General features: G+C 39.7%; 1 protein-coding gene across 1 annotated transcript in view; it reads left to right on the forward strand.

Annotated features, from left to right (window-relative positions):
• TBX18 (T-box transcription factor 18) overlaps window positions 1–11,166 on the forward strand; it is a 34,971-nt gene extending 23,805 nt beyond the window's left edge. Inside the window, exons 7-8 of the mRNA XM_075266662.1 lie at window positions 126–220; window positions 10,301–11,166. Of these exons, the coding sequence (XP_075122763.1) occupies window positions 126–220; window positions 10,301–11,019 (814 nt within the window). The 3' untranslated portion in view covers window positions 11,020–11,166. The remainder of the gene's footprint in view (window positions 1–125; window positions 221–10,300) is intronic.
• Window positions 11,167–15,500: the final 4,334 nt, after the last annotated feature.

A 15,500-nucleotide genomic window follows, 5' to 3' on the forward strand; every position in this document is an offset into this window, starting at 1 on the left:
TCTTAGAAGAAGTCATTACTTTAAAAGCATCTTGAAATGCATATTGTGGGTTGTAAACTCATGGTGTTTTATTATATTCTGTATTTTGTGTATATTCATTCATTCATATATGCTTATGTTCTTAGAATGGGTTTAGAAGCTCTTGTGGAATCCTACGCATTTTGGAGACCTTCTTTAAGGACCCTCACATTTGAAGACATACCTGGAATGGCTAAACAGGGTAAAGTTGGACATATTATATTTATGAAAGCTAACAATACAATTTTAGCAGTATTCTCTTGCCTATATCAACAGATGAGAAACCATAGGAAATTATTATTATTGTTATTATTGTTTATTTATATAGCACCATTAATTCCATGGTGCTGTACATTATTATATTAATTCCATGGTGCTGTACACTATTATATTAATTACATGGTGCTTTACATTATTATATTAATTCCATGGTGCTTTACATTACTATATTAATTTCATGGTGCTGTACATTTGAGGGTTTACAAACGGTACACAAAATATACTGAAAAAATATAATACTAACAATGACCGACTGGCACAGTGGGATAGAGGGCCTTGTCCGCAAGGGCATACAGTCTATAAGGGAAGAGAGATAGAAACAGAAGGTGAGCACAGAGACTGTTCATATTGAGCAAACTGAGCTGTAACACCTGAGTTTCAGATCTACAGACTTGGAATAGGTTTGACTTCATTTAGAAGATGGTGAGGGCCTCGCTGCAAAAATAGGACCCTCAACCATAACATGGTATTTATAGCACTGTTGTCTACTGGCACAGGGTCCAGTTTAGACAGCACACTCTGGGTGTATCTGTTTATTAGATGATGTTTTCTACTGGATGAAATGTGTCTGAATATTGATATAGCAAAGATTGTTCCTTATGGAGAAATATAATTATTTACTTATTCATGGGGTTCATAATCCATGTGGAGCAAATGAATTGTTCAGTTGTTTCTGTATGCATTGTGTTTTAAGGAACAATGTTTCTATAGTATGCTAACACAAGAGTGCTTTTTCATCTATACCTATACCAAGGAATTTGATGCATATTGTATGTGGCAAATGACAGAAAAACAAATCCTAAATATATTCACTACATTTGCTTTGCTACTGGGTCAAAAATGCAGAATATTATAATTATTGCTCAAAACTTTTAGAATGTTTGTTTAAGTCCAAAGACACATACAACAAGTTCTCAGAGTGTTAGAGTCTGCAATATTGCCAGTGTCTAACCTGCTGTGAACTAAAGTAGCATTGTAGTAGATGGGATTTAAACATACCTCAGCCACACACTGCAGAAAATAACTGAAGGGTCTTGAAGATGCAGGAAATACAGATGCACGGTCATCGATTTTTTATATCCAGCTGTAGCCACCGGGAATCTCGTCTGGATGCCACTGTGAAACCAGATGGTTTTGGCTGGTTTTTGTTAATGGCAGATTCACTACAGGATGTCCACTGCTGTTCTTAGCCTAGGGGATAACTTGCTTAGATAGCTTCTTTAAATGTAAATTATTACATATGTTGGCAGGTATAGGATACGGTAGAAACTATGTCACTAGCAGCTCTCTCTCCTATTGATTATAATGGGCATGAAAACATTTACAGAAGACCCTTCTTGATGGATAGGGGCTCCTGGTAGCACCCACCACACCCCCATTATCTAAAGATAAGACAAGTGTAATGGCACCTTGTACAAGAACAGAATCCTGATACGTATTGATCTCCCAAAGTGAGAAAGAATGGTCCATATATAATATACTGTATATAGAAATAGATTTTTATTTAAGTAATCTTTTAACTATGAAATCATAGAAAACAACAATTATATACTGTAGAATTTCACAATACAATTTTATTTTACTACTAATAATATTTGAGTTATAAGAATAATTTCATTTTGTTATATATATATATATATATATATATATATATATATATATATAAAACGATATTCCACTTATTAGCACAAAATTTCAATATCAATATGTCAATTACAGTATATGGGAATGTAATTATTTAAATTACCATTAATCTATCCCTATATAAAACTGGGAAGCTGATTTTATATACTATATTATCTGTATAATATGATATCAAATGAGAGGAGAATTGCCAAAATAGCTAAAAATAGGGGAACATTTTACGTTATGCTGTAATTTTTATAATACTATATATTCTGTATAGACATTGCAGCTTATAAAAGTCTTAAATTAATCTCCTTTCAGTCATGAGCTTGAAATGATATCTGTATATTTTGCTGAAATATTTTCCTTATAGAAAGTATAGAAAAATGCAGTGTTCGATTTGGTCTCTTTTTTAGCTTTACTTTACATGGGCCTGTCACACGCATAGATCGTGCACCTCTTGTCTTCCATTTCATGGCAGAGCATGTCATTCTATCAGGATTAGTGCTTAGATGAAATCATCACATCTGGCCCATCCATACATTATATTCAATGAAGTGATGATAGTCAGTTAATATTCAACACTTGGCGGTAACCTCTATACAGATGGACTTCATTTGGTGCAATTTTGCTGTTAATTCTGATGAAACGTTATGTTCTGTCATGAATTACTTCTATATATACATAGTATAAAAATATTTAACGTTGATACTATAATCTTAATATTTAACACATTGATAGGGTCTAGATCCAAGCCTTTATGCTAAAGAGCCAATGGAAAAAGGAAATAGTCGTTCACTGGTGTGGAACTAATATTGCCTACCTATGTAATATTTTATATTAATAGCATTGCTGCATTGACTGTATACTATTAGTTCTATATTAAAACTTATATGGTCCAGGCATTTGATTATAATATTTTGCAATATAAAGACTACAATGAACTTGGAGTAATCTTTGACTTGTAAGTTAAGTAAAGAATGAACATGAAAACTCCAAGTGGTTTGTGTACCCCTTTCATTATACCATGTTCTACAGTGTACACTTGCATATACAGTGTGCACATTGCTCATAAAAATTTTAACCCTTCATAGTAGACTATTTCAATTGGTGGCTTTGAAAATATGAGTTAATAATATATTACTTAGATGTGTCAGAATGTTTTTTTTAAATCAGTAAGATAAAAACTTTAATTATTCCTAACTTTACACATTGGTCACATAAACTGGTTGCAATTTGTTCATTTATGGTTTTTAATCATTAATCAGATGTATAGGAATAGGTATGTTTTTAAAATTAGTTTTTTGTATTCTTGAATGCATTTACAGAGGTATTCGTGTTACAATAGGTTACCTCCTATTCAAAGCATAGGGGCTAACTTGCCGCAGTCTTGAGAGCCAGGGTATTTTGCAGCCCAGTTACGACCAAGGCTGGTTGTACAGAACGTTCCACTCCATTCAATTGATGATGAGATAGGTAAAGGTGTCTTGGTCATAACTGGGGTGCAAAAATACCCCAGTTCCCCAGTTCCCACCTTTGGATAGGTGGTAAGTTGTAAAAGGAATATCCTTCTAAGAAACACAACTTAGAATTTCATATGCAAGTGAAAAAGTAACTGCCCCACTGGTTAATCAACTAAATAACTGACAAATGATATTGGATTATTATATTTTCCTGATGTACCTGATGTTTCCTGAGTACCATATTTTTTGCATGAGTTTTTTAACTGATGCATCGGTGTCCGACAGCAGTGTCCGATGCAAATGTCCGCGCAAGATTTTAGCATCGGAAACTAGCTGTGTCCGTTTACCATTTGCATTATTTTAAATGGGACATCATGTAGTGTCCTTTACTGTCCGTGTGTGTCCTTAAGTGTCCGTTTACAAAGATGTCTGATTTTTCAAGCAGACAGCAAAATCCTACATGTATGGACTGCAATGGAAGCAATGTGGGGCTTCAGGCTATGGCACCATATTGCAAAAAAGTAGCCGAAAAAAGCGCTTGGTTAGCACTGCAGTCTTGCAGTGCTGGAGTCCTGGGTCCAAATCCAGCCAAGGACAACGTCTGCAAGGAGTTTGTATGTTCTCCCTGTGTTTGCGTGGATTTCCTCCCATACTCCAAAGACATACGGATAGGGAATGTAGATTGTGAACTCTATATGGAATAGTGATTGACAATGTCTGTAAAGCGCTGCGGAATATGATTGTGCTATATAAGTAAGCATAATAAACATTATTTCTATAATGTTTTTAGCTGCTTTTCGGTATGTGGCCTAAGGCTTTTTCTGTACAATGTTGTGATTGAGATGAAACATTCCTGGGACTGTAAAATGCAACATTTTTTACCACTATAGCAGACAAAAACACTGGATTTCCACAATGTGGGGCTTTAACATTACAGACATTTTTCACAATCCAAGTAGAGATGAGCAAGTAGTATTCAATCAAGTAGGTATTCGATCAAATACTATGGTATTCTAAATATTCGTATTCGATGGAATACTACTAGCTATTCGCAGTAAATTTTCAACGCTGGTTCTGCAGCAGGCTCGTCCTTGCTAGTCAGGAGAGCTGGCAGCTTGCTGTTACGAGGGAGCTGACTTTTTCTCATAGGAATGAATTGACCAGCGTTGATTGGCCAGTGTATAGCAATCGGCCAATCAACGCTGGTTCTGCCGGAGGCAGCTGCTTCGTAACCGCAAGCTGCTAGCTCTCCTGACTAGCAAGGAGGAGCCTGCTGCAGAACCAGCGTTGATTTGCCGCAGGCTCGTCTTTGCTAGTCGGGAGAGCTGGCAGCTTGCGGTTACAAGGGAGCTTACTTTTTATCAGCGCAACTGCAAGCGCTGTGCAGTTAAAGCGCATGGACCCCATAGACTATAATGGGGTCCGTGCGCTTTAACTGCACAGCGCTCTTCCTAAACACTCTCCTCCTGCTATTCGTGGACTTGGTGATTCTCCTTTAGTCAAATAGTGGTTTCCCCTGAAACAAGCATTTTTTCCCATAGACTATAATGGGTTTCGATATTCAATCGAGTAGTTGAATATTGAGGCTCTATTCGAAACGAACATCGAATCTCGAATATTTCACTTTTCGCTCATCTCTAAATCCAAGGCCACTATTCACTATCCCACAAATGTGCTCTCTTTTTTGTCTATATGAAAGATGTAGATATTTCATCAGGCAAGTAAGATGTAGAAAGCAGTTCACACATTTCACAAATTAGTTATCTTTACCTTCCATTGTCCTCAGCCCTATATAAAAGTGGGTGGTGTGATGATTTCATGTAAAAATAAAATTATCTGCTTAAACGGGACATGTCACTGAGGACAAAACCCTAAATGATATACTTCATTTAATTCTTGCGATCTCCTGGTCACTTTACTGCTTTTCTTTTTTAAATCTATGTACCGTATATACTCGAGTATAAGCCGACCCGAATATAAGCCAAGACCCCACAAAAAACTGGGAAAACTTATTGACTCAAGTATAAGCCTAGGGGGGAAATCCACCATTGCAGATAAAAAGTCTGGACACGTGCATTGCAGCTTAGTAACTCCATGGGGATCATAGTAATAGCAGTTAACCCCATCATGTCCCTCACATTAACCCCCTGTGTGCCTCACATTACTAATATGTGGGACATATGAAGGTAATAATTAGGTATCTTCATAATTAAAGTCCTTCATTAGTACCCTCATGTGTCTCACATATTAGTAACCCTTATATGGGGCACACAGGGGTTAATATGAGGAACATGATGGGGTTAACTGTTATTAATGTGAGGCACATGGAGTTACTGAAACTAAATTAATAACCCCAAATGCCTGACAGTAATAGGCAAAGTAACTAAAGGAAGGTATCTGTGTGACACTTTACTGTAGCTTCCTCTCCTCCATACAACAGACATCTTCCATAAGACACAATGAATCCTGGCCACTCATCTGCAGGGTAGATGCTAAATCCTAGTGTGCTAAAGGACCTCTGATGACGTCATGACCATGTGATCAGGCTCTGGTGTGGGCGGAGCTACTAGGATTTAGACTCAACCTTATCTGCAGATGTTACATACCAGTGGCTACAGGACCTTTGATGACTTCACAGTCACATGATCCCATGACAAGCCAATCACACAGCAGTAGCACTAAAGGTCCTCCCCTTCCAGTTTTCTGTGCTCCGTGGACCCTGACTCATGTATAAGCCAAGGAGAGCCTTTTCTGCATGAAAAATGTGCTGAGAAAGTCGGCTTATACTCGAGTATATACGGTATAAAGTGTGCGGTAACCTTTTGGATTCCTGTGAGAAACTAACAAGGTTCTCGCCCACATGAAGAATCAGAGTTCGTTCACTTATAACCTACTAGAGGCCATATCTTTTAAGGGGCATTCAATCTACTGTTGGTGTCCACTCAATGGTGTCCTCGGTTATTGTCCATACAAGATTTTAGCAATGGAAACTAGCTGTGTCCATTTGCAATTTCAATTAATTTCTATGGGATTTTATTTTGTGTCCTTTAGCATCAGTTTTAAATCATGTCCATTTTTTCAAGTGGACAAAAAAAATCCTACATGCAGGACCTTTTTGTCCGTTTGAAAAAACGGACAGCAAATGTCCGTTATTTTTTTTAACCTTGAGGTCTATGGCCAACGGACATATAACGGACAGTAAATGATAGCTGTCCATTTGTATCCATTATGATAGGTGTCCATTTTGGTGTTTTTAAACAGACACCTTCTGAGCGGACACCAACGGTAATGTGAAACCCTGCCTTACATGAGTGGATAGATTTTGAAAAGAAAACCACCAAATTGTTTAGAGGCACATTGAGAATCAAATGATGTATGACATTTAGCATCTGATACTTGGTGACAGGTCCTCTTTAGGCTGAGACCTCATGTTGTGGAAATGCAGCTTTTTCCGTTGCAGATTTTACTGCATTTTCTTGAGCCAAAGCCAACAATGGCTATAATGGGAATGGGAATGGGAAATACTTATACTTCTACCTTCTCCTCAATCCACTCCTGGCTTTGGCTTAAAAACAGAAAAATCTGCAACAAAAAACAGGTGAGTTACTGCAACGTGGGGCCTTAGCCTTAATGAAGATTCCTGTAGTGCATAACTAAAATCTATTATGAATCCAATCCTATAAAAACTAAAAAACAATCCTTGAATGTACTATATATTATACAGTTTTCATGCAGGAAAAGCACAATATGTATATATATAAGCAGCAGTAAAAATTCACCAAATTCAGCATTCTTGCTCAATATTTCATGCCTAATATCTACAAATTTGCCACAGATTCCCTCCTATTTATTGCAAAGGATGAAACCTGTTGTGACAATCCATAGCATAAATTCACATTCTTCAGATTCTATGAAAAACACTGTACATCAGTTTTATTTATGGATTTCTTTGTCGCATGTGGTCTGAGATATGTATAACTCCCATCCACTTTCCTGCTTCTATGCTGCAGATTTCCAACTGCAATTACACAGCATACTTTCCATGTGGACATACCCTTATATATTATATCACAGGAAGATGCATGATAGGAGCTTTATGATCTTTCTAGTTGTCCATGTACTTACATTATAGTTGTGATGTGAATGGTGCAGTTATCTGTGTGTATTGTCTGCAAAGATTAGGGTTCTGCAAGGTCAATCATCTGCACAAAGTAGAAAGCCACAAACTTTAGCTTTTAGTATGATTTTGGAGAACAGAATTCAAAGAGGTATTCACATCTATGGCTCTAGGGAAGAAACCGCTGTACACAGCTAGGCTTTCCTTTACCTTGGCCAAGATTTAATTTGCTTCTCTTAGGGTGCATTCACACTGAGTAAACGCTAGCTTATTTTGTAGAGTAAAATTACACTTGTAAATTTTGCTATCCCATTGACTTCAATGACATTTTACAGGCGTATTTTTACAGGCGTATTTTTTACAGGCGTATTTTTTACAGGCGTATTTTTACACTTGTAAAAAAATATCATTGAAGTCAATGGGATAGCAAAATTTACAAGTGTAATTTTACTCTACAAAATAAGCTAGCGTTTACTCAGTGTGAATGCACCCTTACAGTGTATCTGAATGTCTATTGGCAGAGTATACAGTAGAACCCCCTGGCACCCTACATCCAGAGAATCATTCCCTATCTATACCCCATACCTTCATAAGGCAAAGGTCCTAAAGACCCCATGCGGAAACCCCCCCCCCAAAAAAAACTGCATGCAAACACAACAGAAAAAATACTGCATGTTAATATACCATCAAAGTGAATGAGGTTTTGGTTAATCTCATTAACACATTGCAGGGAAAAAAAGCTACTTTTTCAAAAACTACATGCATGTTAATTTTAACTGCGGAATTGCGAGTACTTTCCCTATAGACTTAAAACGGGAAAGAAAAATGCTCAGAAAAACTCAATTACAAATTGCAATGCATTATTTTCCACAGTGCTTCACTATGTGTGGCCTTACCCTAATAAGAAATTATCTAAGGCTGGGGCCTCATGTGGCTTAAACGCTGTGGAAAAAATCGTGGTATTTTACATTCCCTGCACATTGTGGGAAAATATGCGTAGCTAACATGCTGCAATTTCCAAAACTACTGTGGTTTTATAAATGGCAGCATGTCAGCTATACCTACAGAAATGCTGTCAGTTTCCCTAAAAGTGTAACAGAAGCAGAAACCTCTGTGGACTTTCTGTGAAAAACGCTGTGGGGAAAAAAACCATTTTTTTCTTTTTATGGTTGGTCCTTAGCCTAAATGTGGCTCATGGCTGGTTAAAAAGATACATGAAGAGATAGTAACTAGAGATGAGCGAGTACTGTTCGGATCAGCCGATCCGAACATCACGCTCGCATAGAAATGAATGGACGTAGCCGGCACGCGGGGGGTTAAGCGGCCGGCCGCCGTCAAAGCGGAAGTACCAGGTGCATCCATTCATTTCTATGGAGCGTGCTGTTCGGATCGGCTGATCCGAACAGTACTCGCTCATCTCTAATAGTAACCTCTTAACCACCTTACTGCTACTCAGATTCTGCTACTGTCCAGGCTTTACTTCCTTGAGTCTTGACGCATACAGAAAATGATTCTGCACAGCCAATCCCTGTTCAAGCAGGGCGCCATTGTTGTTACATATCAGTTAGTTGGAAATCTCAGGCAGTATTAGAACTGGAGTGACGGAGGATCAGTGAGAGGTTTCTTCTCATTTCCTTTTTTAAGATAAGATAAGATAATCCTTTAATAGTCCCACATTGGGGAAATTTCAGCATGTTACAGCAGCATAGTAATACAAATAAAGGATAATACACAGTAATATGTTACAGAAGTAGACATACATATGCTGAGAAGAGAAGATATACTAGGAGTCCATAGCAGCTAAGGAACAGAAGAAGAAAGAAGGAAGACTTCATAGTTGTAATCATTAGTTCTCTGTGCGGAGTGAACTTCGCTTGGACTGATGTAGATTATACAGCCTGGTCGCGGTTGGAAGGAAGGACCTGCGATAGCGCTCCTTCTCACACTTGGGGTGAAGCAGACGGTCACTTACAGTGCTGCCAAGTCCCATCAAGGTTCCATACATGGGGTGAGATTTGTTCTCCCGCATGGAGGTCACCACGGACAGTATCCGTCTGTCACCCACCACCTGTACTGGGTCCAGGGGGCTCCCCAGGACAGAGCTGGCCCTTCTGATCAGCCTGTCAAGTCTATACACTATAAGCCATTTTTAAGTAAATGTAACCAACAGTAAACTACTTTAATTGCCAGTACATACTATATTGTAGATTGTCTGTCCTTAATCTCCCACTAGAGATAAGACAACCAATGATTTTTAGTAAAAATGAACTGAAATTCCAACTCACACATTTTAAACATTGTTTCATTTTTACAGTGACTACAATGATGGATACCTTAAGGCCTTGAAAAAATAGCTCGGGTTATCCATTTTTTAAATTTTTATAGATAAAAGCAAGGAACAAAATTGCATTCTTTTTGTGTTGAAAAGATGAAGGAATTGTAAAAATATTATAAATATCAATTGAAATAGTACACATCTATGAAAAATGTTGCAGTATCACTTGGTTATGTTAACCTTTTCCCTTTCAGAAATGGCTTCTATTAGTCATCTCCAGTGTTGTGAGATTGCTATCATATTATTCAGAATTTTTTATCATACACATGGAATGTAAAGTATGGAAAGAAAATAGAACTATGCTTTATTTCATGTTAAATTGTGTATTACTGTATCTATATTGAATCAAGAGCTGTACTCACCTATTTGCTCATGGACACTGCCACGTTCAGTATAGTCATGTATACTGTATGTATAGACATAATTCTTGGAATTAATTGGTGCCGTTTGTATTTTTTTCAGGAAATGCAGGATCATCTTCTTTATTGTCTGGCTCGGGAGCAGCAGCGACTCATCCTCACTTATTGCCAGGTTCTCCCTGCTCTTCTCCAGCTTTCCATCTTGGAGCAAACACAGGTCAGCTCTGTAGCCTTTCCCCGGCAGATTATTCAGCATGTGGCAGATCTACCCTTGCACTTAACAGATATAGCACTTCTCTTGCTGAGACTTACAACAGACTTGCAAATTCAAGCAGCGAAACCTTTGCAACTCCACGGACCCCTTCCTACGTTGGGATGGGAAGTGGCACTACAGTAAATATGTCCATGGCAGGAACTGAAAATGAAAACTTTGGATGTCCCCAAACAAGTTTATCCATGCAAATTTCAGGAATGTCTCCTCAGCTGCAGTATCTCATGCCTTCACCAACAAGCAGTGCTTTTGGCAGTGGACAACCACATCAAAGTTCTTATAATGCATTCAGACTTCATAGCCCATGTGCTTTGTATGGATACAACTTCTCAACTTCCCCAAAATTAGCTTCTAGCCCTGAAAAAATTGTGTCTTCTCAAGGAAGTTTTTTGGGGTCTTCTCCAAGTGGAACCATGACTGATCGTCAGATTTTATCTCCTGTGGATGGGGTTCATCTCCTTAGTGGAACAGGGCAGCAAAATTTCTTTGACTCCAGGGGATTAGGGAGTCTTACACTATCAAACTCTCAAGTATCTGCACATATGGTTTGATGGAAGTATTAAAACAAATATTTTTTCCAGTAATGAACTTTAAATTAATTTTCATTTGTTTGTAAATATGTATATATCACACTAAGAATAATGCACTAACTTGCAATGACTTTTTTTTGTAATTCATTTTGTATTTCTTGTAGTTTGCTTGCTCACAGAATACATACCCCAAAAAAATCACAACCACTCACTTAGCCAAAGTCTTCCACTAAATAAATATGTTTCTCCAGATGTTTTGTAATTCATTCTAATGCTAATGGATAAGTATTGGTAAACAAATGGAACTAGTTTCTTAATATATGTATTTAAGCGGCACATTGATACCTACAGCTCTGCCCTAAACCTAAACACTCTTCATGTATTTTGTACATGAATTATGTGAATATAGAGACAGGTACATAAGGATGACTGCTTGTGTGACTGAGCCACCAACAACCTGTTGTTATCGTGTATAACAATCACATTGCTACTTTAATTGGTGGGTGAATGGGTGAATTTGCCTGAGGCCTGGTTCTCATCTGCATTCGGTATTCCATTCGGGAAGTCTGCTTGGAGACCCCCTGAATGGAATACCGAACGCATTGACAAGCGATGAGCTTATGAAAGCACACGGACCCCAAAGACAATAACGGGGTCCGTGTGTTTTTTGTTTGGCCTCCGCACGAGTCATGTGGAGAGGAAAGTAGTTCATGAAGTACATTCCTCTCCGCATGACTCATGGAGACACTGCACGGAAAACACACAACGGATTCCATTATGGGGATTATGTTGCTTTTAATTGTTAAGCTTTGTTATATGTAGTTTAGGTTTGCATTAGGGGGTTAAGATCGCCCCCCACGAGTCATGTGGAGAGGAAAGTAGTTCATGAAGTACATTCCTCTCCGCATGACTCATGGAGACACTGCACGGAAAACACACGGACCCCATTATGGGGTCCATGTGCTTTCATTGCTCACCGCTTGTCAATGCATTTGGTATTCCATTTGGGGGTCCCCAAGCAGACTCCCCAAATGGAAAACTGAACTCAGATGTGAAGCAGGCCTGAGATGCTGACCTCTGTCATAAGGCATGGTCATATAACCATTCAAATGGGCATTAGATATCTGTTATATAAAGAAACTCCATCAATCTCCGGATGTAGTAAAAAACTCCAACTTTATTGTGTCAGATTAAAATCTTCAGTCTGTATGCATGAAGTGACCGCAACAGATGACTTGGCGTATCATAGATGAAAAAAAGCCTACGCGTTTCGGAGATGCCATGATGAAGGAACATATCCGAAACGCGTAGGATTTTTTCAAGTTGGAGTTTTTTACTACATCCGGAGATTGCTGGAGTTTCTTTATATATTTGATTCGAGCTGCCGAGTGGAGTCCATCGGTGTCCGTGCAATCCGGACTATGAAATTCATATGACAAGTGGGTGAGCCGGTCTTCTTTATATTTTATCGCATTAGATATCTGTGCACACTTGTGATTGACCATTACTTTCTTCAGTGACAGGGTTCTATGTGGTTCTATGTAAACTCTGTGGGACCACAAGTTACAAAATTAAACATCACTCTGTGGGTATATGAGCCAGAAATTGAGCGTAGCCTCCAGGAAATGAGTCCCTTATAATGACCTATACATACCGATCTATGAATGTATGAATGACCTCATTGTCATAGATACCCCATTAACATATACATGCATTTTGTTTGTACAATTATGTTTTTCTTCTTAGTAAAGCACATTCCTAAACACATATTACAACCTAGTCTGTGGTTAACACTTGGGATAGTTTACAGTCCATATTTAAACATAGCAAAGGCTTGCCTGTCATTAGATTGACACCTGTTACAATACACAAGCGGCCCCTATCCATGTCACAGGAGGAATCTGCTGGTGACGGGCATAACAAGGTCTGAGGATTGTTGCATACATCAAATTTTAGTATTCTGATGTCTCTCGATAGTTGCTGATGGCTCTTGTCTACAACATTCCGATGTCAGCAAAATGAGACTGAGTGTTACAGCCGTTATCTTTAGCAAATTAAAACATTGGGCAGATTTACTAACACTGTCTAAAGGTTAGACGGTGCAAACTTAGACTAGGCAGCCAAATTTACTATAATGTCTGATGCTGGATGTTATGTATTTTGCATTATTAGAGTGTTTAGTCTAACTTTATAAATGGTATTAGTTCTCTTAATTCACACCATAAACATGCGCCTAAATGCACAGTGCAAAGTGTTACAATTTAGGCCGCTAGAAATTTCTGATAAGTTATACCCTTTTCCAACAAAGCCACATCCCCTTTTTGTACAAGTCACTAAAGTCTGTAAAATGTGCCTAAAAGAGTCAATAAATGTGGCACAAGGCATGTTAGAGAGTATTTTGCCAGAATTCTGGTGCATTTTGCTTAGTAAATCTCACGTTTAGGTGAACGATTTGACTGATATATAGGAATGATAATAGCAGTGGTTAAATAACATGTAGGGCTGTAAATACTATTGTTGCACAAATTTCTCACATTTTATTGCAATTTAATTTATTATATGAAAAAATCCTAACCATTCTTTGTGACTAGAGATGAGCGAACAGTGTTCTATCGAACACATGTTCGATCGGATATCAGGGTGTTCGCCATGTTCGAATCGAATCGAACACCACGTGGTAAAGTGCGCCAAAATTCGATTCCCCTCCCACCTTCCCTGGCGCCTTTTTTGCACCAATAACAGCGCAGGGGAGGTGGGACAGGAACTACGACACTGGGGGCATTGAAAAAAAATGGAAAAAGTCATTGGCTGCCGAAATCAGGTGACCTCCATTTTAGACGAATAGTGGATTTCAAATCCGGGTCATATGAGAATGTGAACTTTGTGACTATGAGACAGGGATAGCTGTACAGGCAGGGATAGCTAGGGATAACCTTTATTTAGGGGGGAATGTTATTAAAAATAACTTTTTGGGGCTCTATCGGGTGTGTAATTGTGATTTTTGTGAGATAAACTTTTTCCCATAGGGATGCATTGGCCAGCGCTGATTGGCCGAATTCCGTACTCTGGCCAATCAGTGCTGGCCAATGCATTCTATTAGCTTGATGAAGCAGAGTGTGCACAAGGGTTCAAGCGCACCCTCGGCTCTGATGTAGGAGAGCCGAGGCTGCACAAGGGTTCAAGCGCACCCTCGGCTCTGATGTAGGAGAGCCGAGGGTGCACTTGAACCCTTGTGCACCCTCAGCTCTGCTACATCAGAGCCGAGGGTGCGCTTGAACCCTTGTGCACACTCTGCTTCATCAAGCTAATAGAATGCATTGGCCAGCGCTGATTGGCCAATGTATTCTATTAGCCTGATGAAGTAGAGCTGAATGTGTGTGCTAAGCACACACATTCAGCTCTACTTCATCGGGCTAATAGAATGCATTGGCCAGCGCTGATTGGCCAGAGTACGGAACTCGACCAATCAGCGCTGGCTCTGCTGGAGGAGGCGGAGTCTAAGATCGCTCCACACCAGTCTCCATTCAGGTCCGACCTTAGACTCCGCCTCCTCCGGCAGAGCCAGCGCTGATTGGCCGAAGGCTGGCCAATGCATTCCTATGCGAATGCAGAGACTTAGCAGTGCTGAGTCAGTTTTGCTCAACTACACATCTGATGCACACTCGGCACTGCTACATCAGATGTAGCAATCTGATGTAGCAGAGCCGAGGGTGCACTAGAACCCCTGTGCAAACTCAGTTCACGCTAATAGAATGCATTGGCCAGCGCTGATTGGCCAATGCATTCTATTAGCCCGATGAAGTAGAGCTGAATGTGTGTGCTAAGCACACACATTCAGCACTGCTTCATCACGCCAATACAATGCATTAGCCAGTGCTGATTGGCCAGAGTACGGAATTCGGCCAATCAGCGCTGGCTCTGCTGGAGGAGGCGGAGTCTAAGGTCGGACCTGAATGGAGACTGGTGTGGAGCGATCTTAGACTCCGCCTCCTCCAGCAGAGCCAGCGCTGATTGGTCGAGTTCCGTACTCTGGCCAATCAGCGCTGGCCAATGCATTCTATTAGCCCGATGAAGTAGAGCTGAATGTGTGTGCTTAGCACACACATTCAGCTCTACTTCATCAGGCTAATAGAATACATTGGCCAATCAGCGCTGGCCAATGCATTCTATTAGCTTGATGAAGCAGAGTGTGCACAAGGGTTCAAGCGCACCCTCGGCTCTGATGTAGCAGAGCCGAGGCTGCACAAGGGTTCAAGTGCACCCTCGGCTCTCCTACATCAGAGCCGAGGGTGCGCTTGAACCCTTGTGCAGCCTCGGCTCTGCTACATCAGAGCCGAGGGTGCGCTTGAACCCTTGTGCACACTCTGCTTCATCAAGCTAATAGAATGCATTGGCCAGCACTGATTGGCCAGAGTACGGAATTCGGCCAATCAGCGCTGGCCAATGCATTCTATTAGCCCGATGAAGTAGAGCTGAATGTGTGTGCTAAGCACACACATTCA

Source organism: Leptodactylus fuscus, chromosome 3, assembly GCF_031893055.1.
Source record: "Leptodactylus fuscus isolate aLepFus1 chromosome 3, aLepFus1.hap2, whole genome shotgun sequence".
Taxonomy (NCBI): domain Eukaryota; kingdom Metazoa; phylum Chordata; class Amphibia; order Anura; family Leptodactylidae; genus Leptodactylus; species Leptodactylus fuscus.